Source organism: Lampetra planeri, chromosome 33, assembly GCF_965212315.1.
Source record: "Lampetra planeri chromosome 33, kcLamPlan1.2.h2, whole genome shotgun sequence".
NCBI lineage: Eukaryota > Metazoa > Chordata > Hyperoartia > Petromyzontiformes > Petromyzontidae > Lampetra > Lampetra planeri.
In genome coordinates, this window is record NC_136139.1 from 6,816,701 (window position 1) to 6,843,846 (window position 27,146).

At 44.7% G+C, this 27,146-nt stretch overlaps 2 protein-coding genes across 2 annotated transcripts; one reads left to right on the forward strand and one right to left on the reverse strand.

Moving 5' to 3' along the window:
- Positions 1–3,045: 3,045 nt before the first annotated feature.
- On the reverse strand, positions 3,046–8,781 carry SAMD15 (sterile alpha motif domain containing 15). The gene is made up of 3 exons (XM_078610150.1): positions 7,373–8,781; positions 6,318–6,416; positions 3,046–5,339 (listed from the first exon to the last, which is right to left on the reverse strand). The coding sequence occupies exons 1-3, from the start codon at positions 8,606–8,608 to the stop codon at positions 5,154–5,156; spliced, it is 1,521 nt and encodes a 506-aa protein (XP_078466276.1). The 5' UTR covers positions 8,609–8,781; the 3' UTR covers positions 3,046–5,153.
- Positions 8,782–12,152: 3,371 nt separating this feature from the next.
- Positions 12,153–25,423, forward strand: DNAL1 (dynein axonemal light chain 1). The gene is made up of 8 exons (XM_078610151.1): positions 12,153–12,209; positions 16,181–16,219; positions 18,738–18,847; positions 20,677–20,732; positions 21,121–21,176; positions 23,236–23,362; positions 24,117–24,257; positions 25,145–25,423. The coding sequence occupies exons 1-8, from the start codon at positions 12,207–12,209 to the stop codon at positions 25,192–25,194; spliced, it is 582 nt and encodes a 193-aa protein (XP_078466277.1). The 5' UTR covers positions 12,153–12,206; the 3' UTR covers positions 25,195–25,423.
- Positions 25,424–27,146: the final 1,723 nt, after the last annotated feature.

The window sequence follows — 27,146 nt, forward strand, 5'->3', positions numbered from 1 at the left end:
CTCATTAAAGAAATAAAAAACACATTTTACTGGTAGGAACCTCCTGGTTACACCAGCCCACTGGGGATAATTGTGTCCGTCCGTCCGTCGTGGAGGGAGGGGCTAGGTGGGGGGGGCTGGGTGGGGAGGGGCTGGGTGGGAAGGGGCTGGGTGGGAAGGGGCTGGGTGGGGAGGGGCTGGTCACCCCGTGGTGCCCTTATAAAACTCAACGTTTAACCTACTCACGCCGGTTTGTGCCCGCCCTCACAGTCGGGCATATTTGCGGAATACACCACGCCGCCGTTGACCCTGGCCATTGACCGAGCAACCCAACGTTCCTACCAGCTCCCTCCGCAGGAATGTGTTTGTGTTCCCCACTTTCTCCCCCAATGCCTCTCACACAACTCAATCACCGAATGATGCACAATCCAAACAATTACGCAATCACTCGCTCACCCGTCGCAACAATGATGTGTTCACTCACTCAACCGGCTACCCGAAGTGACAATCGCTCAGTCACTCATCTTAGCAAGACAAACAATTCCACACCGCATGTTCATGTTCTCACCCGTCCGCTTTTACATCACACACCTCCCACCCGACACTCCAACTTAAACGATTACGGCAACACGTAGGCTTTTGCGACCAATATTATTCCTGATGAAGTCCTCGCTTGTACATATTTTGTGGGTTTACTCTACAACAGACAACCGGTTGTGCTAAAGTTGTGGAACAAATTGGCCCCTTTTTGTTCACGTGACAAAACTTGATAATGCTGGCTGTGTCGGGTGGAAGTGGATGTACGACACATTTACATTCATGTGATGTAACTCACGTTTTATTACCACCCACACAATTAGATATCCACTTACACTCGCTCACCCAACCATCGCATCAATTACCCCACTCATCCACCCCCTACACACACAGACCCACACACCTCGCACCCTTTGAGGTCCGCTGGCTCGGATCGATTCACAACCTTTGGAATCCCGGGCCTTTGACCTTAACCCATCCGAGTTCGATCCCAGTTGGTGGTTTGTCACACAAATTCGGTGTCAACAACCGACATTTCCCTCCACCCCACCGTGGGTGGTGTCGTGATGGGAGCTGTCCGTTCGTTGCCTGCGGGATTTTATTTAATAAATTTCTTCTTCCATGACGTCGAGATGAAATTGCTCGCTCGATAATATTTTTTGCCAAGTGACGTGGATGATGTTCGCATGCGAGATGCGTGGCACAATCGTATCATGGATAACGCGCACAGATTTCACTCACAGGCGTGGGAAACCACAGAGCAAGCGGGAAGGCATTCGCGAATCACGGTGGTTGCTGCCTTGGGGCTATTATTGGTGGAATGTTCTGGCCAACTCGATGAACGCGAGTTTATACCCGTTGGAGGAAAACCGGAGATCCCGGGGTAAAAAATAAGTAATATTTAAAAATACTTTTTTTTAAAACACCTTTAATGAAATGTACCGTTCTGGTAATGGCAGAACTCCACGACTCCAGGAAGTGGCCCCGAGGCTTGCCATAAGCGTGGTGATTTACAGCCAACATAAGTTGAGCGTGGACAATTAGACCTAAGCCGAAACATAACATATAAAAAGATGGTTTAAAATGTTTTATTTTTTAGTGATAGAATATAGTATTGTCATCAGTAAGACATAAGTATACCAAGTTTGCAGTCGATACCACATTGGGAAGTGGGTTAAAATTGAGTTACAAGATTTGAGGACACAACAAGAACAGACTGTGAGTTAATAGAAAGCGTGTAAAAAGATTGTTTTATTATATTTTTTCATTTTTATGATATAATATAGTATTGTCATCAGTAAGACATAACTATACGAAGTTTGCAGTCGATACCACATTGGAAAGTGGGTTAAAATTGAGTTACAAGATTTGAGGATACGACAACAACGACAACAACAGACAGAGTGAATTAAAATAAAAAAGCGGCATACGCTGTATACGAGGGGGGTGACTCCACTGCCATCTCCTGGCCACACTTTCGCATCCCCACAAGTACACAACCTGCAGCATCAGGCAAGCCACCGGCAGACATCCATTCAAGTCAGTTCTAAGCCAGGCTTAAGACCTGCTTAGCTTCCGAGATGCGACGAGTTCGGGTGGCGACTGAGATACAATGACGCATTCAAATGGAGTCGACTTGGCCTACCATGCCTGAGTTGGATTACATAACAATCACTATACCTATTCAGGAATCTCGTTATTCACCAACACGATGCAATGATGGTATGTCTCATCTCGTTGAGTGTTTAGCCTACAAGTTAACGCGTGCATACAATTTGTATAATCATATACAGTGCAGCGTAATAACAATACAGTGTTCTTTGCCTAAAACAGGTTCCTGGCCCAAGCACGACCCTGTGCTTGCTGTTTTGTTTCCCCGTAGCTTCTCTACATTGCTCAAGCCACCGAGGAGACGCTTACTTGTCTGCCGGCCCTCTGGTTTTTGTTATTCAATTGCCACATTGCAGAACCGTGAGAGATGGCTTCGCCTTGGGAAAGTCTTCATCCAGCGGTTGATTGACCATGACTGCTGATGATGTGGATGATTGCTGCTTTGCCCATAGCGATCCTGATTTCACGTCAGATTTTGCCATCTTCTGGTAATTACCGCCAACGAATATTTGGACCAGAGCGCACGATAGAATCACAAAATGAGTGGAGGATTATATGTGTAGGCCTATATCACCTAGCGGTGGTATGTTCGCCACTTGTTGTGGAGCTTCACGGTTCGAATCGAGTGGCCACCCTGATTAATACCGCGGGTTTAAAAACCATAATCAAAACGCGCCGTCTGCTTCACAGTTAGACGTTCAAGATTCCCCGACGTCATACGCAATAGGAGGCCATTGTATATTCGAAAATGACATCGTCCCCTACCGGCAAATTAAAGAGGTCGTCACTCTTGCAAATTAGACCGATTCTGGTCTCTTGAGATCTCACCTGGTTAAACTAAAATAAAACTAACGTCACGATCTGCAGCAAACACGTTCACACGAGCTTTTTGGCAAACACCAAACGTCCGTGACAATATGGTGATCATGTTTTTTTTATTTATTTTATTAGCTAAAAATATATTTTTCTAAACGGGAAATGTGTAGTGTTTGTAAGTGCATGTCTGACTGCCTGCACTGATACAGATCTGTAAGGGCACAATTGATGAGTGTGCTTTCATTGCAGCCTCAATGACTGTGAAAAGGTCACAGTACAGGATGCTCACTTGATATTGATTTAAAGTCAACACTTTGTGCATATACAGTCATTAGATAACCACACCACAACAGGAAATGCGTACAGGTGTGCAACGCAGAAATAACGACACGCATAGATGCGCAACAGCCCCCGTGTCTTCAACTATATGAGTTGGTGGCCTAAACAGTAATACGAGCCACATTCAGCTCTTATGAGCTGGTAGTTTGGACACGGCTGAGAAAGCATTCTACATGCAACGTGCATGCAGAGGGCATGTCTTTATGAGCAGCAAACGTGCTTGTTCTTGTTGTATTTCTACACTGACATTGGTTCAGCCAACCCTGGGAGGTCAATGCATGAAGTGAATCAACTTTAACTATTACAACGGAGCCCGTAGTGCAATCATAATGAAGGCAATTACTAAATTACTACTACTTCAATGCTTTCCTGGGTTCTTCATTAATTTGCTTCCAATTATTTTCCTTTTCAAATAGTGATATCGGGATCATAACACGTGACGAAGAAATTTCCTTAAATTACATACGCAGTGAGCAGTGCATTTCACTGAGTAGGCTCCTTGTCCACATTAAAGATATACCTATGCCGTGCACAGAATGTCAGTCGAACAGCCACATTTGAGTTCTCCGCGCTGGAATAAGCCAAAATAAACGTCATGTGATGTTTAGAGTGAGCAGTCGTCGATATTCGAGCTGAGATCTTGAAAGCACAACACCAGAAAACCCGGTTTAATCTCGGCTGTTTGAAACCCAGACTCAACCCCAGACGTCATCCGCGATGCCAGCTCGTTGTCATCGACACGGCCCAAAGACTCTCCATCACAGCTGACTCCTTGCTACCCAGCTAAGCATCTCCGACAGGGGGCTATAGGGACCTTGCTGTCCACAGGTCAGATATGACCCGCGACTTCATTTCATACGGCCCGCCACCACATCAACGGTCCGCACACGATATGTATCCGTCACTGCATCTTAGCCGCACAAATCGACCTGAGAAGACTGCAATTCATCTTCTTGGTTCTTTCTGTAAAGTCACGTTGAAGGGAAGTAATAAAATAATAAAAATAAAACATATTATATTATTTCATTATGTTATATATTTTTTTACTTATTTTATTACTTCCCTTCTACGTGACTTTACCGAAAGAACCAAGAAGATGAATCCTTGCAGTCATGAAAACTTTAAATCGAAATTGAAGACTAATTTTTTAATATATTTTTGTTAACTTTACCATCACGGCCTTCTTTGGAAATCTGTACAAAAACAAGATATTACGTGTCCTCGGTTCAGCAGAATGACGGGGGTTCACGATAATTGTCAGGTCATTCAAAAACATACGTGGGTGCACACATAAGAGTTCTAGTGAATACATGTTTTTACTCAAATATGTCGGGGGGGGGGCGTTTTTTTCTGCATAAATGTAGGTCACTCAGAGGAGGCGAGCACTCATTTTTTTCTCATTATAAGAAGAAAACAGGGATGCCCCCGTGGTATAATGGTTAGCAGCACTGGACTTGTAATTGGCACGGTTGGCTACGTACGGTGCGACAGAAGCTCAACAACATACATACGTTGCTAGTTCGATTTCCCGCGCGGTAGTTGAAAAAATGGTGCAAGTTTATTCAATCCCGTCCCTGCATACTCTCAATTCTGCCCACCGAATAGTCTAAACGTATACTCTCCAGATCGTGTGTGGTGGGGCAGAGTGTGGGTTACTCCTACCTCTTCCAAGACGTCTGGCCGGCGTGAAGACCCTTCCGCCAGCAGTGGCCTGAACAGGTAATTGCAGGTCCGCACCTTTACCTTTAATGCGACAATAACCAAGGTGTGTGTATGTGTGGCTGTGCCGTCTAAGCTTTGAGAACGTTCCGATTCGACCATCGCCAAGTAAAACGTTCCAGAGCCCTACTCTATGATTACTCTGGCATCGTCTACTCCATCTTGGCGTACAGCTGCCCCTGCACGAACTGCTCGAAGGTGAGCGAGTCGGCCTGGGCCCCCGAGCGAGCCCTCGCCTCCAGGTAGAGCCCCCACGGCTCCCGTCGAGGCTCGTAGATGCTGCGGGTGAAGGGGGGCTCCCGCACCCCCAGCAGGGCCCGCACGCCACGACACAGTTCCTACACAAATATGCCGTGCTTCATTTCACCTGGAGATAGTCCAGAGCGCCACATCCATCTCGCCTTATTTTGTCCTTGGGATACTGAAGTGGTGGTGTGAGTATGTGTGTGTGTGTATCGGGTACAGCAATAATCACATTAAGAATGATACCGAATAATATAGAATTATCGTGGGTCTGCGTAACTTGTGGGCCCGTCATCTTTCTGGGGGGTCACTATGGGGAGACTCGAATGTGTAATTTCCACCAGTGGCTCAGGGTTGGAAACAAGAGAGAAGCACCACCCCAACGCTTATTTGAGCAGGAAATAATTTTTGTCTTTTGACTTTTTATTCTCACGGCAGTGCCTTGCGCCGATAATGTTTACTGCGAGCCAGTCTATCAGCGATCGGGAAAATACTCGAGTGAGAAATTAACCCGTGGAGACATTCACGAGTCAACTTGGGAGGGGGAAGCAGAGTAATTTTGTGGGTGAGATGCTCACTTATTCCGCAGAGAGGGAACATGAGGATGGTGGCTGGAGCTACCTCGTGCGTGGACACATTGAAAAGGAGAATAATCAGCACAATATTTGAGGGAACATTGCTGTAGCCGAGATAAAATCTCTGGCTATATTTACGCAGTACTTTAACCAACCCACTGGGCTACAAAATAATGATAAATTTAAGATACTTTTTTCATGGCCCCACTCATCAACCTTCCCATACATCATCCACAGACCCACCTTTCCATCCATCCACACACCCACTCTCCTATCTCCACACCCACCCTCCTATCTATACACCCACCCTCCGATCCATCCATTCACACTCCCACCCTCCTATCCATCTACCCATCAATTTATTTACACACCGATCCACACACCCGCCCATCCGACCAACTTAACTTGAACACGGATCCCAACACTCACCTCAATCCTAGCCCGACTCTTTTGCTGAATTGTAACCTCAACATGCTGACCCTACCCGCTCGCACTCACGTTCATGTGGTTGAAGTCGGTGACCCCGAGGCGCGGCAGCGAGGAGCAGTTGATGAGGATGAGCCTCCTGCCATCCACGTGGTTACTCATGAAGCACTCCTTGTGACAGGCCGGCAGGGCACCAGGCAGTTGGTTAATCAGGTAATCTGGTGGGTAGTTTTTATTCTTACGCTGGTTTACCCAGGAAAACATCACTGAGTCTCATGATTCTTATTCTAAACTAAACTATAAAAAACGTTTCTTTTACCAGGTAAGACACACTGAGCTATATATCTCTTTTTTAGAAGCGACCTGTCCACAAATGATAGCTCAACGAAGTGGCTTATGTGAACATGTATAACGGCCAAATGCTCTAAATGCATGTTTCTAAAATTGGAGGGGAAAACGGGTGCACTCGGTGGAAAATCCACGCTACCACAGGGAGAACATGCGAACTCCATATATACAGCAGACGTCAGGATCGGGATCGAACCTATGCCCTCCTGTATACCAGGCGAGGTAGTTAACATCTCGCCACCGTGGCGCCAGGAGGGTGTTGCCAAGTTTTCGCAGTTTGGAACAATGATTGCGATGTGTATAATCGCAATTCAGTTACTTGAAATTTTGAATTTTTGACCAAATTTTGCCCATAGTGCCGATGCACAGATGTCTACTGTGGCATTAATAACTCGGGTGGTTGATTCGAACCGGCAACTTTTACAACAAATAATGAACGCGCTACCGGAAGAAAGGCGGGTAATTAATCAGGTAGTTAATCACAGAGGCATACACTTAGTAAATCAATCATTAAGACAGTCAAGCATCCAGTTAGGAAGTTAATCAGGTAGGAAGGCTCTTAATCGACCATTTTGGCAGTTAATAAGACAGCCAGCATAATAGTGAGACTGTTATGGTGAGTCAGAAAGGTAGTCATGCGAGAAATTACATTTCAGATAGACACACAGGTGGGCATTTAATGGCACGTGTAGACAGGGAATTATTCAGGCAAGAAGTCATTGAGCAAATCGGCCAGTTTATCAGTCACTCAATAGGCAAGACAGCCACTCACTAAGTACCCGATACTGTGAGAAGCCAAGGCTGCTGACCCAATCAGCCACCTCCTCGCATCCCCAATGAAGGCAGTCGGGGTTGAAGGACGTAGCCTTCCCATAATCTTCTTCATCACGACGATCATCATCATGCTCCTCCTCTGTGGCCGCTTGGGCATCTCCCTTTATCTCCAAGTGCGTGTATCCGTGTGTCTCCACGCGATTGTCTTCATTTGTCTCCACGTGTGTGTCCTCATATGCTTCTATATATCTGTCTCCGTGTGTCTCCACGTGCGTGTTCTCATCTGTCTCCGAAAGTGTGTCCTCATGTGTCTCCACGTAGGTACCATGTGTCTCTGTTTGCTTGCCTCCACGGGCCTCCATGTTTTGGACACCTCGTGTCTCCACGCGTGTGTCTTCACGTGTCTCCACACGTGTGTTATTCAGGGGAGGGTTCTCCCGTTTCTCCAAGCTTGGGTCGCTTCGTGTCTCTGGGATTGCGTTGTCCGCGTGGGTATCTTCATGTGTCTCCACGTGTGTGTGTTCGCGTATCTCCAGGTGATTGTCTTCATCATTCTCCACGTGGGTGCCTTCACGTGACTCCACGTGTGTGTGTTGACGTGTCTCGATGTGATTGTCTTCATCTGTCTCCACGCGTGTGTCTTCACGTGTCTCCACACGTGTCATTTTCAGGAGAGTGTTCTCCAGTTTCTCCAAGCTTGCCTCGTCTCGTGTCTCCAGAATTGTATTCTCCGCGTGGGTGTCTTCATGTGTCTCCACGTGTGTTTGTTCGTGTATCTCCAGGTGATTGTCTTCATCTGTCTCCACGTGTGTGTCTTCGTGCGTCTCCACGTGATCGTCTTCGTGTTTCGTCTTCGTGTCGTCAGGTGTCTCCACATACGTACCCGATGCGCCCAACTGCTTTTCTCCGCGTATTTCCATATTTTGGTCACGGCGTGTCCCCAAGTGTGTGCCATCTCTTGTCTCCGCAATTAGGATCGCGTGCGTCTCCACGTGTGGGTCTCCAGGAGTCTCCAACGCGTCGTTGCACGTCACCGTGTCCTTGTCATGTTGTGTCTCCGAGTTGGTGTCACCTTGCGTCTCCGCGCGAGTATCTTCTTGCGTCCCCAATTGTGTATCACGCTGCGTCTCCACGAATGAGTCACCATCTTGTGTCTCCACGTTAAAAGTGTTCGCCTGTGTCTCCATGAGCAATGCCTCCTCTACCTCGGCTACATCCACATCCTCCTCTCGCTCGGCCATGGCTCACGTGAATCTGCGGAGCATTGAGCAATTCTCTTCTATACCCCTCACCACAAACTCCCAACCCATACCTTACCCTACCCATTGCCCAGACCTCACCATAAATTGCCCTCACCTCACCCCACGGACCGTGTCTCCATCCATCCCTCCCTGCCTGCCTGGTTGGTCTCCCGGGACGCGGCTGCGACCATAGCGACCAGGCTTAGGTTGTTGCCCCAAAGCAGCAACGGAGTGGATGTTTGCTCAGGGCAAGAGGTAGAACTGGGGCTCTGTGTGTGTCGGTGGAGCTGTGTGTCTGTATTGATGTGTGCTGGCTAACAGCACTTGCTCCAACAGCTTAACGGAAGATCTTTCTTTTGTCTTTGTCAGAATGTGTCTGTGTTGGTGTCTATTCCCTTGTCATAGATACATTTAGTCTAATTGTCTGTGCAATTGTATATTTTGCTATATCTTTGTGTGGGTCTCATTCTATTTCTCATGGCACATGGCCAATTTGCCTATCCAGCGCCCATGGCTAAGTCCTGAGCCAGTGGTGTAAATTCCACGTTCCTATGGGCGAGTGCGGTGTAATAACGTGCAGTCTCACCAGGTTTTGCTAACGAAGAATGAGCAATTATTGATGATGATTATGATTGTCATGTGATGTTTTTAAAATGTATTATTACTATTATTCTTGGAATAACAGGAAATTATGATTGAATTCTTATATATTGATGACTACTATCATTGCTAAATGTATATTCATGTAATTAATTATTATTTGTTAAGATTATTATAGATGATAATGATGATTGAATAATGATGATGATGATGAGAGGGCCGTGTCGACTCTGCCCCCTGGTAAGGGTTTTAACTGCGACTCTCATGATCATGAAATCTGCTGTTGAACCAGCTGGCTGGTCTTTGGCATTTACCGCTCCAAACCAGGTAATTTAAGACTCGTACACTCCGTGCTTACATCAAAAGGAGCACTACAGTCTCAGCAACCCATACCGACCAGAGCGGTGACGTACGGTGAAATCACCCCCCACGATTCGCACGGTGTGGAAAGTCACTCATCCAAAAAAAGGCTGAATATGTATAAGCACTATAGCTTGAGATCCTGCTCAAACACATATCCGTGAGTTTGACCTTTAAAACATAGAAAAATATATTACGACTATCAAAATAGCTAATTATGTATTTGAATCTTATAATCGAGTTTTTTTTATTATTAATGCAGCAAAATGGCTTCACCTTTTTTAAAATTTGAGATGTGCATATGGGGTCCAGAACGGTTGTCAATCCACTGCTGGATGGAGTTAAGTTTATTTTAATCGGATGAGAGCAAAAAGAGAGACGAGAACACGCTGATTTGCGAGCGCGACCTGGATCACCAAAAACATGACCGACAGTTTGACCATACTTCCCCAAACTGGCAAGTGCGGATTCAAATATCGCTCTCCGCTGATGTTATAGCCATGGCCGAGAATCGAACCCAGCTCACCGGGTTTAAAACACAGTGCATGAACCACTACGCCATGACTCTACCCCACAACCTTGTTTAACAAGGTTACATTTAAAATTTTATTTGAATCTTATAATAACAAGGTTAAATAAAGTGGCCAATTGGGTGGAAGCATCTTTGAAGGGAGACATGGTTACGCCGGGTTTGTGTGGGTATGTATAATGTTTGTACATAGGACAGTCTGTCATAATGGTGTGCCTTATTTACCTAGGCAAGTCCAAGTTGAAAGGTGCCTGCGGGTAGTAAGGTGAGTAGGGATGTTAATTACATGGCCCTGCCAGAGTCTCTGATATAACAAGGCAGCTTAAAAACATTTTTATACATACAATAAGTTATTTTTAGTTGTTATAAAACATGTTGGAAACATCAAACAAGACTGAAAATGTATAGGCTTATAAATAATATATTCTTGAAAAACATGTTCCACTCAACACCAGGGTTATTGACATGTATTTTAAAAATATTAATGTGTGCCTGAGGAAGACGTTTTTCAATCAGTGCACGTTGCCAGCGCTGACAAAAGTTTCAGAAACATGGACACTGACAAAACAAATGTAACAAGAGACGTAAAAAAGTACCGTATGGAAAAAAGCGTGAAAAGCAAAACATGTGCATGAAGGAACAAACACAAATTATAGGTATCATATTGACTGTCAATAAAAGTGAGTGGGCTTGATTAGGACACATCATGGCTAGAAGAATCGCCAATGAGCGAGACTGTTACAGAACGGAAGCCAAAGACGGGAACATGATTTAGCCACCACAACAACAATTGGCACCGCTAAAGTCGTGTAACAGCTGATGGGACGGACGAGTGGAGCAGTGGTCTGGCGCTGCGCTCCATTGACTCTTGGAACCAGAATCTGAATATTAATTTCGACTGAAGGAATCCGATGAGTCACAAAGCTCTTTTTCACAGATGCCCGCAGTAATCACGGCACGTACATAAATGTTACCGTACAGTAACATACTCCCAGTATCATGAGGCCTCCTTTGCCAGTAGCAAAATATAATAATAGTTTTTTACCCTTTTTCTGGCAACAAAACACACAAAAAAGGTGTCAGTTTTGTTGCCAGAAAAAATGGTAAAAAAACCTATTATTATATTACTCCCCGTACACAAAAAATCGCAGCACCCACGCGGGATCTTCTGGAAGATGAGAAGAGAGCTGAAGGAGGAGCCCCCCCCCCCCTTCGTTCTATGACAATAAAAAACGAGCACGTGGAGCCCCCCCCCCTTCCTTCTTTGACAATCAAAACGAGCACGTGGTGTCCCCCCTCTCTTCCTTCTGTGACAATCAAACACGAGCACGTGACCCCCCCCCCCCCTCCTGTGACAATCAAACACGAGCACGTCCCCCCCCCCCCTTCCTTCTGTGACAATCAAACACGAGCACGTGCACCCCCCTCCTTCTGTAACAATCAAACACGAGCACGTGACCCCCCCCCCCCTCCTTCTGTGACAATCAAACACGAGCACGTGACCCTCCCCCCTCCTTCTGTGACAATCAAACACGAGCACGTGACCCCCCCCCCCCCCTCCTTCTGTGACAATCAAACACGAGCACGTGACCCTCCCCCCTCCTTCTGTGACAATAAAACACGAGCACGTGACCCCCCCCTTCCTTCTGTGACAATCAAACACGAGCACGTGCCCCCCCCCTCCTTCTGTGACAATCAAACACGAGCACGTGCCCCCCCCCCCCTCCTTCTGTGACAATCAAACACGAGCACATGACCCCCCCCTCCTTCTGTGACAATCAAACACGAGCACGTGACCCCCCCCCCCCTTCCTCCTGTGACAATCAAACACGAGCACGTGACCCCCCCCCCTCCTTCTGTGACAATCAAACACGAGCACGTGACCCTCCCCCCTCCTTCTGTGACAATCAAACACGAGCACGTGACCCTCCCCCCTCCTTCTGTGACAATCAAACACTAGCACGTGACCCCCCCCCCCTCCTTCTGTGACAATCAAACACGAGCACGTGACCCCCCCCCCCCATCGTTAGTCGATGCTGTCCCGTTGCCTTGACGACCAGGCGCCTGTGTTGTTGCGTTGCCTAGCGACGATGGTTAAAGCGCCACGCCATGGTGAGTGCAACGCGGCCCGGCGCTCGCGTTATTTTGTACATTTTTGCTAAAGAGAGGGCTAAAGGTGAACACTGTACATAAAATAAAAACCCAGCAACAATTTAAGGAATTGTTTATATTGTAAAAAGCAAAAAAAAATCACACTCACAACCCGCCTCCACAACAAACAAGCTCGCTTATGCGATAAACTGACTCAATTCGAGACACGTTTTAGTTGTTGACAATGTTAATGGTGTTTGTTGCTGGGCGCTTGACACGTGTCTGGGGCCTTCAGGCCTGTGTTCAGAAACTTCGCTTGTTGTTGTTGTGTGCAATGATCGTGATTGCTCACACATCGAGCACACTTGTGGTTTAACACGTGCGTTTGTGAGGGTGCTCTTAGCAGTGGCCTAGCAGTGGTAGGAGGCGGTGACCCAGCCATTAATCTGTTGCGGGCCGCTAAAATATGGTATAATTTTGTTGGAAGTCAGCTGTAGTTGCGCCGTGGATTTATTTGCACCTCCGTCAGAATGTGGAGTTGGCACACCGCCGGCTCAGGGCTGAGTGGGGATTAACACTCTTCTGTCAGTGGATAAGTTCGGTAACCAGAGTGGTGAAGTATGGTCAAATAAACCCTCACGACCCCTCAGCCAGCAGTGAATCTTCGAAGGGGCAAAAATTAACCCGTCTGGACCTCCGCTAAGTCGACTCCGCCAAAAGTGAGTACAGTACAGTGCCCGATTAAGCTAGTGCGGGGCCTGTAGCATATGTTATAAAGGGGCCCTAAATAAATAAAAATATTAAAACACAATTTTTTTTACTTGCATAGTAAAGTAATTGTATGTTTTCATTTGCTTTACAGCCAGATAATACGACAAATCGCACAACTTAAACACCCGGTCGTTCATAAAAGTTAAAGGCGGTATAGTACTATAGTAATAGAGCAAGTGCAGAATCACTGAATCGGAATTGACAGCTTGAAAACATATAGCGTGGGGCCCTTGAAAGTGTGGGGTCCACAGCATACGTAGTAGCTACTTGTGCTACTGGGATATAATCCGGCACTGATACAGCTCTGAGCAGTGGGGTCAGAGTGGGTTTATGAACTGGGGATGGTGACAAAGATCGTCTTTGGCTGTGTGTGCGGTGACATGGGGAGCGGTAGTGTAGTAATTGTGTAAATATCGCCGCTGGGGGAGACAAAGGCGGCCGTGTGTGGTGCTGGCCACCCCACCACCCCCCTCGTGTGCCGTGGCGGCCCTTTATAGGTGCTCGCTAACAGCACTTGCCCCAACAGTCTATGAAGGCTACACGGGGGATCTTTGTCTTTGGTGACGTGGCCCCACTTAATGCTTAAGTAACTATTGCTGTGGCAGCCGTACGGACCTTAAGAGGTGCTCGCAAACTATTTACGGCTTTTTGGTTCTATGTGGGCAGTAAGAAAAAGTGGGGGCTTACTTTTGTTTAAGGGACACTCACATCCGAACACTACAACTCCACGCGTGTGGGTGAGATTTAATACAAAATAGTTTTATTTTATATTATACATTTTATTCTATATATTTTTACATATATATATTTTGTAAATTGTTTCATTGTATGTGTATATTTTTAAGTGGGAAATAATTAATTAATGAAAATATCAAACAATTCAATTCTCACGACGTTTCGACTGCAACACAAGCAATCATCATCACGTGTGAAATCCACAGCAAGAATATTTTGAAAAAAGTGGCGGTTTTTGGTTTGATTACCTTTGTTATACTTTGCACTCCTTTAGTTTTTTTTTATTGTTCAGTGTTGTAACGGTCTGACTCGCCCCTACTGGACATCTGTAAAAAAATAGCTTTATAGCTAATCGGATTCCTCCAGTATAAATAAATATTCTGCTTCTGAGAGCACACCTTGGAGGTAAGGGAAAATGTCACCTGTTGCAAATGCTGTAGGATCTGGCAGAAGGAATCGATTTTTTTTAATACCCTATCTGTTGATCAGTTGTATGAAGTTCATGCTCATAATAAAGGTTTTAGGGTGAGATCGCATTAGTCTAAATGTGTCGTATCCCTCCACCACCCGACATAGCCTGAAACTAATTGCCGCGTTTTGTTTCCTGTGTCGGGTGGTGGAGGGTTACGACACGTTTATACTTAACGCGATCTAACCAAAAAAAACCCCCCTCTATTATAGACGCAATCAAGTTCACACTTTGCTGTTGTGCATTCTGCTGGCAAGCCAGGGGTATGACACGTGGATGATCACTGCAAGGGAGTGTCGCGCGCGACATTCGAGCAGTTTGTTCCGATCCTCCAAGCCTCGCCACATCCACAGTGCTGGGTTACGGGCGTGCATACCCACCACCGCCGGGTGATGGCAAAGATTGATTGATACTGGACGAATTAGATTAACTATAAAGCTCTTTTTTTCACAGATTTCCAGTAGGGGCGGGTCAGAACGTGACAACAACAAATGATACAAAAACACCATTGGAACCTCCTTTGCCAGTAGTAAAATATGATGATTGTGTTTTTACCATTTTATCTGGCAACAAAACTGACACCTTTTTTACAAGGAGTCATGAGTGCGCCTTTTGGCGTCATCTGGTCCAACACCATGTGAGACTAGGCTCTAAGAAAAGCTGTCTCGGGTGTGGACCAATCAATTTCAAGGACAGTGCATACATTATCAGAGTTGTGTGTTTTTGTTTGCATTCCGACTGCAGATATTGTGATCTATGCAAACATGACTCCTTGTAAAAAAGGTGTCAGTTTTGTTGCCAGATAAAAGGGTAAAAAACAATCATGATACAAAAACACTACAGGAGTACACAGTATAAAAAAATATAAACACATCACTTAAAAATATATGTATACAACTAAAGTTTTTTTTACACCATTGGAACCTCATTTGCCAGTAAAAAATATGATAATTGGTTTTTTACCCTTCTATCTGGCAACAAAACTGACACCTTTTTTTTACAAGGAGTCATGTTTGCATAGACCACAATACCTGCAAACATGACTCCTTGTAAAAAAAGGTGTCAGTTTTGTTGCCAGATAGAAGGGTAAAAAAACAATTATCATAAACTTTTTTTTTAATCTTACCAAGCCCACTGAGACATTCACTTATTTTTCAGAAGCGAACCGAGGGTGAGGATGGCATCAAAGACATTCTTGACCTTGAATCTGTTTGCACCCCCCCCCTCACCCTCACCACCTCATCCATCCCGAGTAGTTACCTCTGAATGGGAGGCACACAGGGTGAGGTAGGGCGACTAGCAACGCAATGCAGAAACGCACGGGAGGGGCACGACACGGTCAATGTTAAACAGACCCTAAGCAAATGTTAAACGCTGAGTCTTCTTCTTCCTAGCGTTGTTCCCGCTGTGGCGCAGGGTCCGCTTTTCGGCATTGTCTTCTCCATTTGGCTCGGTCCAGGGCATCTTCAGGGGATGCGTTGACCGTCTTCATGTCTTCCTTTATTCGGTCCATCCATCGCTTCTTCGGACGCCCGCGTGGACGGCGGCCCTCTGGCTCAATACGCAAGGCAGTCTTGGCCACTGATGTTAAACGCTGAGTAATAGGAGTAAATATGGGACCTGCTTTTGTCTATCATGCATTCTGCTGGAGATTTCAATGCACTAAGTTTAGATTTTTGTCCAAGCCCCAACAATCGTGCACATATGATGTAAATGATTCAGGGTGAATTCCCACCACTGGTGTTAAATATTGCACCAACTTTCGATTTAAAGCTTTCGTGACTGCAGGGATTCATCTTCACGTAGATTCTACGTGACTTTACCGAAAGAACCAAGAAGATTGCACCAACTGTTTATTGTTTACTCGACTATAAGAATGTATACAGGTGGTGGGCCCAACCACGACTGTTCACTAGGAGGGGGGGGGGGACCTGGGACCCCCAGACTCTGAAACACTCTTCACTTCAATATGTGCCTAAACAAACGGATGGTTTTGTGTATTTGTGTTTATTTACAGGCAAAGGCAACCTCGATAAAAGAAGCAATAGCGAAATGGGTACGCATTAACACACACCGAATGATTCCTTTTTTTTATATGCGAATTATTAGGAATGTATTGATTAATAGATGCTCAAGAATAGTACTTGCCCCAAACGTCTGTTAAATCTATACGGGGAATCTTTGTATTTACTCCCCCTCCCCGCCCTCTTCGCTTTTCAACTTTTATTTTAATTGTCACAATTCGATCAAATAATTATCGATTCGGGGTTATTTTTGCATTGTGGTGAATGTCGGGCCCCAGAGTGATTACACATTTCACGTCAACCAATTCCAACATTATCAGCAAATTATAATCAATTCGAAGAGCATTTACGTTTATAATGCATGTATTGTCAGTTACACAAGAACTAATTAAGCAAATGAACCACGTGTGTGCTTACATCACATAACCATCATGCAGTTCATGACGTCAGAAAACGTTTATAAGGCACATGTTTCGTGAGTATTAGCTATCTTCTTTTTTAAACTCTTTAAATAAGAGTTGTTGTGACTGTTAATCATTGTTAGTTCACAATAAGTTTAATATTTAAGAAATTTTTAACAAGCAACGATAATCACGATATGATGATATTTTGAAAACGGAGTTTACGAAAATTGTGGATCTTATAACGTACGATATATCATTGTTTTCTTGTCATGTTTAGTTTTAATCAATTAATCGATGCATCATTACATACTGAGTAATTGTGCAGCAATTTGCCAGGAGTTATGGCCCAATTGATTGGACATCAAAGGCACCATTCCCGCATCATCAGCATCATCCGCATTGACTTTTGTCGTCCATAACATTAACAGGGATGTCAGGATGTTTATAGGGTACAGTACTTAAATTCCTCAGCCTGTGTTCCCCTCCCCCCTTCCAATGAAGTGATGTTTGTGGTTACCGTTTAATTAAGGACACCCAGGACCTTGTAACAGGAGTGTGGAATCCGCACCAGTAATATTGGAATTGTAAATGAGAAGAACACTGTGTAATTCCAATAAAAGCAGATACGTTATTTGACATTCTGGATAAGTTGGTAACACGACGTTAATGTATAAATAAACACAGTAATGGGTTCCTGAGCCCCTAAATGACAATTCATTAATTCGTTTAAAAAAATCACTTGCCAGCCCCTGAAAACAACAAAGGTTTGATTAAAATATTGGTGGAACCACTTGTCCTATAATTCGCTTGTGTTTGGGAATAAAAACACGAAATAGTTAACATTTTGTAACATGACCAAAATCATACATTCTGTCTGGCATTCATTTCATCATCTTAGTTCTTTACATCTTAGTTCTCTAATATGGACAAATGTCTTCTATATGCAGCCATGCCACCTTTGTGAACAGTAGAGAGATGACCCCTTTTAAGAAGAGTTGAAACTTGTTTTTTCGGGAGGCTTTAAGACTCATTGCGTGGGTATAGAGTATAGACAAACGACGTTATGACTGTAACTTAAAATAAATTATAATCGGGCAACACTAATGATGAATGTACTTCACAAAAACAAAACCTTCATTTCATTGTAAATATGAGAGACGCGCAAATTGCGGAGGGTATGTATCGACAGATACTAAATCATTTTAGATTTCTACACGTGTATATAATATACGGGGAGGTGCGGTGGTTAATGCACTGCGCTATGAATCTGGGGACAATGGGCATACACCCTTGATTTTAAATAAATGTCTGATATATACCTGTGAACCTTGTAAACCAATGTTCGTCTACGTTTGTTCAAGAAGGTAAACTCCAGAGTCGTCTAAAATGGCCAGCAGACTGGTGAACCAAATATTATATTTAATAAAATGTGTACATTATGGAAACAAACCCTTTGTTTATTTATAATTTAATGAGCTACAATCCATCACGACAGTGCATAACACATTTTGTGAAGACTTTAGTGTACAGTAATTGAATTTGTGAACAGTTAATGTGCTAATTTGTCCTGGGTGTGAAGTTAGATGGCATCTTGTGATGTTTCATCAAAAAAAAAACACCGCTGAGGACAGAAATGGGAAACCCCCCTCTAAATAATATTTCCACTTCTGGCTCAAGAACACTCGAATACTCCAGTCGTGGCATAGCCATCAAGACAGCAGAAAGTGGTCCACAGGCCAGAGGGGCCCAGGTGCCGTGCTGTAAAGAGGGGGGGGTAAGAGGAATTTGACAGGGGGCCCCATTTCATCCCCTGCGCCAGGACCCATGCCGGCCACACTACGTCACCAGAATGTGCAGAGTGCTGTTGCCAGGTGAAGAGGGAGGGTGCCGAGATTGGATGTGATGGAGAGAACGCGAGCCATGCACCTGCCCTTGTGCAGATTAATGTGAAATCGAAAGAGAGATGTGCGAATGTATGAGGTGTGCCTATACAATCAGGACATGGAAAATATTTTCGCCGCCAGCACACCGCATTCGGTCTACCTGCGACTTACGAGCCACGTGCCAGCAATCCGCAAAATATTGAGTGATGAATTGAGCCGTGCATACGATCGTAATTTTTTTTACTCTCTCTCTGTGTCTCCAGGAGGAGAAGGCAGGCGAGAAGGCGGGTGAGGCGAAGATCGTGAAGCTGTACGCGCAATACCCACCCATCGAGAAGATGGACGCATCCCTGTCGCTGCTCGCCAACTGCGAGTGCGTGTCGTGTCCGCCCCCCGTTCCCGCTCGTCGTTTGCGCCCCTAATTGCGCTGCTGTCGAAGCCGAGACCCTCGCCCAGTTCCCAGCTCCCTGGGGGGACGGGATGACAGCTCCGGTAGACGTTACAGTGGCGTCGTGCAAAGCGTGCGCGTGGCAACGTACGTGCATGTTTATATTATCACCATCAATTATTGTTGGTACAGTTGTACTGCTGCTCCTGTTGCTTCTGTTTATTTGAAGTTACAGTCATGGCGCAATATAGGGCAGCATAAATAGACATGATACTGGAGGACCAGATGCCATGCTCTAAATCCAGCAGTATAGAATCAAGGTCTTACTTCAAACCTCAGTCTATATCTGATTTAGATGCACTGTTAAACCCAGTGCATCTAAATCAATGCAGTTATGTTTAATATGGAATTCACTTCCATATTATGTTTAATATGGAATTCACTTCCATATTATGTTTAATATGGAATTCACTTCCATATTAAACATAATTATGTGAAATCATAGTCCACGTTAAAGCTACATTGATGTAAATAGCGTGCAGCCCTTTATCAACTCACTGCTATATAACGGCCTCCCCATGCTGTGGTGGTGTTTGGGGATGATGTGACCATACTTCACCATGCCAGTCAGTACAGGTTCGTGAATGTGGGGGCCCAGAACTGGTTCAGATGTCACTCACGACTAATTCAGGTCACCAGGTTAATTATGCAATGTGCTAACCACTGCACTGGGTTACCTATTTAAAGATAAACCTAGGTTTGTAGAACCAGGTACCATGTTACACTTAAATACATGGAATTTGACTTCATGTTAAAGCTCACCCTGTGAAATCTGATTGCTTGGATACAATCCTACCACTGTGAAAAATGTCATGTTATACACATAGGCCCAGATTCCCATTGTGACGACTGTTTGCCTTTGTCAGATGTTTTATGTAAAAATTTGACAATGTCCCTGATTGGCAACAATTGTGGTGAATCAGCAAAACGATTTAAATCCAACATTTTCTCAAGATGAGATTGAGAGCTGTGAACGTCTAAACTCGGTGAGAGCCCTTTGAGTGACTAAGGTATTTTTTTGCAAAGAAAAGCCTGGGGTGCAAAACAATGCCATCATTGTCAGCCATAGTCAAATCACTACATGACAGAAGCCCTGGTCATCTCTCACGATCCTTCAATGTAATTATCTAGCATCTGCATATGAGCTGACTTCATCACTCCATCTCTCCTCGGAGAAGGTGCTCTCAGAAGTGTTCCATTTTATGTGTCACTCCATCATTGTACAGTAGAAAATAAAATCTCGGGAAAAAAATAATATGTTCATGAAGACAAACAAAGATGTGACCAAGAGAACATTTTAATTATTCTAACACATGCATTTGCAATCATACACATTCCATGCACTGAAATTATGTTTTACATGCAGTTAGATTGCATGGAGGTATATTTTTTAAATGTGGTTCGACTTGAAAGGGTCTACGTGTCCTGGTTGCTTGCCATTTATTTACCTTGGGTATTTTTGGAGTTGTGTTTTTTTTCACGGTGGTACGTGGACGTGTGTTTGTGCGAGTATGGGGCGGTGTGTGGGCGTGTGTTTGTGCGCTTGTGTACGTGTTTGCGCGCATGTGGATGTTTGTGCACGCATGGAAGCACACGTGGCCATATCTGCTCAGCCTTTGTCGGCAAGCACTGTAATTGATGAATTTGTATCAAGGTTTCGAGGTTAGAGAGTTCCTTTTTAATCTTGGCAAAAACAACTCATCCTTGTTTTGGTGCAGTATCCCTGTTTTTTTTCTCTCTCCTCTGTCACACAGGAAGCTGTCCTTGTCCACAAATTGCATCGAGAAGATTGCCAATCTCAATGGACTCAGTAAGAGACCGATTTTTGTTCTGCTGATTTACTAAGAGCTGTGTGCTCGCAACGAGATTTCAGATTGCTTTTGGGATTGAGCTCGTTGTGAAGCAGTCTGGTTTTTAGTCTGGCCTTTAAATGTCTCTTTTTAGCAAAACGCGTCTTTTTTTGTTTTTATTTTAAAGTGTATTATCTTGAACACTGATTTGTGAGCTGGGTGCCTGTTTTTGTCTTGAATGCGTTATTGGGACTCATTTGCGCGATTAGTGTTTTAACAGAGCGTGAATCGTGCTGTGTGGTGTGCACGTCGGGCATTGTGACACACCTTGGTGTGTTTGGGCCTTTAAATGTGAGGCGCCGTGTAATGGTGGCCTCTCTTATTTTTGTTTTTTATCGCCACTTGCAGAATTCATCAAGATTTTGTCACTTGGACGTAACAACATCAAAAACCTCAGTGGTCTGGTGAGTCGTCACGACTGACACAACATTTCCTGGTTAGAACCAAAACACGTGAAATGGTGTGGCATTATATAAAACGTATATAAAATGATTAATGTACAATCTACATCTGGATGAAGGCCTCCCCATACCTTGCAGATTGTGGGGGTCATTTTAACGATACAGTATTCCCTCGTTATTCCGAATATTTTTTACTTATACTGGAAGAATCCGATGATCTATGAAGATCTTTTCACAGATGAGGATACGTTTCAGAGATGCTCTTGAATAGAAAATTTTGCGGATAATGATATTGACCTATTTAAATAAATACGTAAATAAGCAATTAAATATATGTAAATGATCATAACAGGAAACTTACAAAAATGAACTTCACCTCATCACTTTAACTCATCACTTTCCCACATCACATTCTCTCTCATCACTTTCTTTCTTTCTCTCGCTCTCTCTGGATGCAGTCGTGTAGAGTTCCAGATGCGATTTGCGGATAGCCAAGATCGCGGATAGCAAGTTCGTGATTAACGAGGCAATACTGTAGTTCACCATGCTGGTCAGTGCGGATTAGTGGAAGTGGGGAGCATAGACGTAGAAGAATCAAAGCACAGTGCAACAGTAGATTTTGCTGAACTGCCTCTTTGCCACCTCGCATATGCCACCTCACATATGCCTATGACAACCTAGCATGGATTGTGGTCACCCATCCAAGCACAATCCATGCCCAAACTGCTTAGCTTCTGAGATCTGACGAGATTGGGCACAATCCAGGTGATTTGGTCATAAGCTTTGAACTTATATCCAAATATATATTTCCAGTTTATTATAATATTGATAAGTACTAATAAGGGTAATTTATAGAGAAAAGTCTCATCGAGTATCAAATATCCCTTTTCAGAAGGATCCTATTTCAAGATGTTGGGAAACGCTCCTGTCCGAGTATATTTTGCACGCATAAAAAAACGGGAGTACCCGTAGACAACCATTTTCATGAGGAGATCACACGGAAAATTCCATGCAGATAAATCAGCAACCCACTTTCTGGACTCCCACCTATGGCTAACCGCCCCATTGCCCTACTGATGCACGAGTGTCTCTTGCACATCACAATTCCATCTCTGTGTGATTCACCAACCCAACTTCCAAGGCTTTGCATTGCAGACATGTATCTTTGCTGCTTCACTTTTCTCTGACCGAGTGTATGTGTGTGTACATGTGTTTGTGATCACACACACGTCTGGGGAGCGGTTTGTAGCGGTTAGCGCGCTGCACTAGAAACTCGGTGAACCGAGTTTAATTTCCACTCACGGCCCACATCAGTGACGATTATTTGAGCCGGTACTGGGCCTCTCCTAGATAAACTTAGCCTCAAATGAGTACCTGGTGTGGTGTGTAAACATCACCATTAGGGAGACAAAGAGTGTCGAGCGTGGTGTTGGCCACCCACCCCCTCGTGTACCATCCCGGCCTTCATAGGTGCTCGCGAACAGCACTTGCTCCATTCTGTTAAGGCTATATGGGGGATCTTTGTCTTTGTGATGTCGGGAGCGGTGTCGCAGTTGTTAGCCCACCATATTGAAATCCCAGCAACAGGAGTTTTATTCCTGACCACGCCTAACGACAGTTACAAAAGTGAGTTCTGAACCAGTTCCGAGCCTCTGCTAGGTGGACAGCCTGAAATGAGGACCTGGTTCAGTGTATATGTATACATCAGTGTATATATATGTATACATCAGCACCGAGGAGACATAAGTGGCCGGGCATATAGCTGGCTACACCATCCTCTTGCCAGGTGCTCACTAATAACACTTACTCCAAGTCTATTAACCCTTTCCCATTCCGATGATGTACACATACGCTATTATAGCGTGCGGTCGTTTCGCTACGGTTCTCTGCGGTGAGTGCAATGTATTTTACAACAACAGTACTATGCCTGTCTAAATAATATTAATGCTAACCGATTGTGCGTTTCGTGATTCAGCGGTGAATGTGACCCACCCTGCAACTTAGAGATGTCTCGGAATGGGGTTAACGACCACATGGGGGATCTTTGTATTTGTGGTGGCAGGAGGCTGTGGGTGATACGCTGGAGGAGCTGTGGATCTCCTACAACAACATCGAAAAGCTGAAGGGCATCCACGTGCTGAAGAAGCTGCGTGTGCTCTACATGTCCAACAACCTTGTCAAGGAGTGGAGTGAGTAGCGGGGTGAATTTGGGAGGATGGAGAGCGAGTGGGTGGGTGAGCGAAAAGTGAGTGGTGGGGTGAGCGAAGAGTGAATGAGAGGTGAGTGGTGTGCAAAGCCATCCCAGGTGATTGGGAACCTTGGTACAGGCCTGGATAAAATTACATTGTGATCACCTGGATTCAATAAACCACAAAACTCTCAAAGTGAGTTTATAGGTACAACATTTATTTCATTAAGAAAACTGTGAAAACATAAATTCAAAGCACTGCACAGGAAGAATCCAAATTAACACTTTAATTTATTCAGTCTCATAAATTATTATCACCTTATCCCAATACACAATTAGCATATCTGTTCACGTGAACGCACTGTGAATGCCTGTCACTGTTAAGTGGTCCGTATGTTTTAATGGTCAATGTCAGCTCAGTGCAGAGTCCTGCATTAGTTTGGGTTCCCACGGGTACCCGCAGTATGCTCTGACCTCTGAGCTACCCGGCCACCTCAATGCGACGTGTTTTCCAAGTTGGGCCTTCCGGGTTAGGCTGCATGTTGAGCATTTCTTCTAATTTCTTCTTTCAAACCTCCGGCGACCCACTTCAACTCCTGGAGATGCGTGCAGGAGTTAAGCGGGAGAAAGCTTGAGAGAAGAAACACGTGATATGCAGTCTAATCCGGAAGGCCGCGGTTGAAATACGAGTGGCTGTGAAAACCTAGGTGTGACATCGCCGTGTTGTTTTACTGGGTGGTGTCGGTGTGGCCTAGGCGAGTTTGTGCGGCTGGCCGACCTGCCTGCGCTGGCCGACCTGGTGTTTGTGGGCAACCCCCTGGAGGATAAACACTCGGGCGAGGGGAACTGGATGGAGGAGGCAACTCGGCGCCTGCCTCGGCTCAAAAAACTCGACGGTGAGGAACTTGGTCCATCATCCCTCAAGGGGTTGGTAAAATATCTACCGCTTTGTGAAAAGTCAACGGCGATCGTTCAGCAGTTAGACTGGCCCTCGCTGGTGGAATGTGGAATTTTCAGCGCAGCTTCAGGGCCACAAACCGAGATGGTTGCTGCCCCATGGCTCAGCTCACCCACCCCCAGAAACATGCATCCTGGGTTTCTCAGCCCCCAGCAGATGAGTGGCTCAAGCACCTGGCTTAAAGGGGGGAATTGGACAGGGGGCCACATTTAATTCCTTGCACCAGGGCCCATGCCAACCATTACAGTAGGACCACGGCTCAAACCCGTGGTCCTACTGCACCACACAGGGTCCTATCTCATCCCACGCATCATTCACCAACTACATCCCTCATGTTCACTTTCCCCAAGCACCACCGCCATCACGGAGCACTTCCCCGCACCTCTCACGCATGCAATGCCACATCTCACATCCTCGTAGGTGGATTTGACAAAATATAAACGTACATTGTGAGACCCCCCCTTATCAATCCATTCCTGGACGAGGGCCTCCTCACACTGCTTGGGTGGTGGAGGCTATTTGACCATGCTTCGCCATGATTGTCAGTGCGGGTTTGTTATGGTAAAGGGTCGACGTGGAAGCATCTGTGTACAGAATGGATTTTACTGTGCTGCCCTCTACTGCCCACCACGTAGTCCTGCAGCCCTATAAATACCTGTGTGCATGGTCACCCGTCCAAGCACTGTCCAAGCTCAATTTACGTAGCTTGCGTGATCTGACAAGATTTGGGTCATTTAGGGTGATGGGCGTCCATCAGCCAACGTCAAATCATCATGACGTCATTGTAACCATCGCGCTGTCCTCGACCCCCCCCCCCCCATGAAGGCTCTCCAGTCATCAGGCAAGACGAGGAGGAGGCCGAGCCAGAGAGTTGAAGAGAGTGACGTGCAGAGGAGGACGGACTCGTCTAATGGCTTCCATGTCCCGTCACAGGCCTCTTGTCCTCCACCCCATTAGAAACTGTTACACGTTTGCCAATATTCACCGACACACCAAGTTCCTGATGGACAATTAAAAAAACGAAATCCTGGATTTGTGTACAGGTATGAGGAATGGAGCCAAGAGATCTAACGTTATTTTCTGTTAAATAAAAAAAAAATACAATTGCATGTGATCATTTGTAAGTTCTTCCCTTTCATTTGTTCGGAGAAGAAATCAATACGGCATTAACACTGAGATGCCTGTGGTGTCAAGCTTAGCAGTCAGCAACAATGGACTCGCAATCGAGAGCTCGCCAGTTCAATCTCCCTATGCGGCATTTAAAACGACGATGCACGTTTCTCCACCCATCCCCCCCCCCACAGCCGCTGCCCACCTAGCAGTATAAATGGGTTCACTACAAGTCGATCGACAGCTCACCGCATGCGATGGGGTAGAGTGCGCGTGCTCCCACCTCTGCCAAAATACCAGGGCCAAAAGACACGCTGGATGTTTCGTTGTTCTCTGTAATATTTATTGGGAAGGGTGCAATTACAATTTCGTTCAGAAACTTTTGTACAAAGTACAGTAAATAAACATTGAAGCGGCTGTGAGATTGCCAGATATGCGACGTTGCACTCTACATGTCTGCTCAATTTGTTATAATGTAACATGCCACGATAAATATTTTGACATTTTCATCAACATTAACATTTGGAAAATTGTGAATGTCTCATTGTTTATAACCACTTTAAAAATGATGTAAACCATGTTCCAAAACATTGCCTAATATATAGTTTTATAATCAAAACAAATCTATCCATATCGCATATTTTGGCCAAACTGTTACTACACGAGTTCATGTACTGACTTTTTTATACATACAAAAAAAGTAATTTGCTAAATTTGTTTCATGTTCAGTAATTTTGGCTTTAACGATGAATCGATTCATTTATTCATATTCAATCTCAATATTAATGAAAGAACATTCCAGATGCTATAATTAAAAAGCCGACAATGTGTGCGCATCGGTTTAAGATTCAATGTTTTTCCAATTGTATACTTTATTATTGGTATGCTTTTTTACCCAGGAAAGCTTCACTGAGTCTCAGGATTATTTTTCAGGAGGGTCCTACCAAAGGTTTTTGCAGGAGGTGGCGACGCTGATAAGTTTAATCCCAACTGAGTAATTTTCAGGTAATTTTTCAGAATTGGGATGTTACATCGTATGTTTTTTTTTATGCAACCCATTCTTTAAAGGGAGAGAACATACCAACTCCACAAGGAGCCCGAGTTGGAATAACAATTCTTACAACCTGGACAAAGAAACATGTTTGCAAATGTGCAACCAAGGTTTTGCGTTGACGGATAATTTAAACACTATCATGGGACCTTTTTTTCCCAGTATCAAAGTATGAAAATATTAACCCGTAAAAACAAAGTTTTTCACTATAAATCCTTTATATGCGTGGCGGCTAGAGTCCTCTCGTCCTCTGGCTTGAGATGGGTGCCACCTATGGGTCAGATGATTGCCTGGCAGCATTAAGAAATTGGTAAATATAAAAAAAAATTCCTAAAAAGTGTAAAATTTTGCAATTTTTTTTTCACGAAAATTAATTGTCACGCACAGCGAGTCTGTGTGGAAAATGTCAGCTCGATTGGATCACGGGAAGTGGGTTAAAAAACGACCGAAAGATTTGCACGGTCGTAAGCGCGCAAGCAAGCAAGCGAACTTAATATAAAGGATTTAAAAATGAGAATAGGTTTTACCCTTTTCTGGCAATAAAACAGTCGTGTTAAGATGTTCAAACACCAAATAGATACATTTTGCAAGGAATCAAGTCTGCATTCACCACACGTACTTGTGGTGAACATGCAAACAAATCATGCTCTGATATGTGCATTGTCT

Coding starts and splice junctions, on each gene's coding strand:
- SAMD15 (XM_078610150.1), bottom strand. CDS start 8,608: ATGGCCGAGCGAGAGGAGGATGTGGATGTAGCCGAGGTAGAGGAGGCA. Junction 6,417..7,372: donor TTGGCTTCTCACAGTATCGG/GTACTTAGTGAG, acceptor GCCTGTCACAAG/GAGTGCTTCATGAGTAACCA. Junction 5,340..6,317: donor CCGACTTCAACCACATGAAC/GTGAGTGCGAGC, acceptor ATATTTGTGTAG/GAACTGTGTCGTGGCGTGCG.
- DNAL1 (XM_078610151.1), top strand. Junction 21,177..23,235: donor TCAAAAACCTCAGTGGTCTG/GTGAGTCGTCAC, acceptor TTGTGGTGGCAG/GAGGCTGTGGGTGATACGCT. Junction 23,363..24,116: donor CAACCTTGTCAAGGAGTGGA/GTGAGTAGCGGG, acceptor GGTGTGGCCTAG/GCGAGTTTGTGCGGCTGGCC.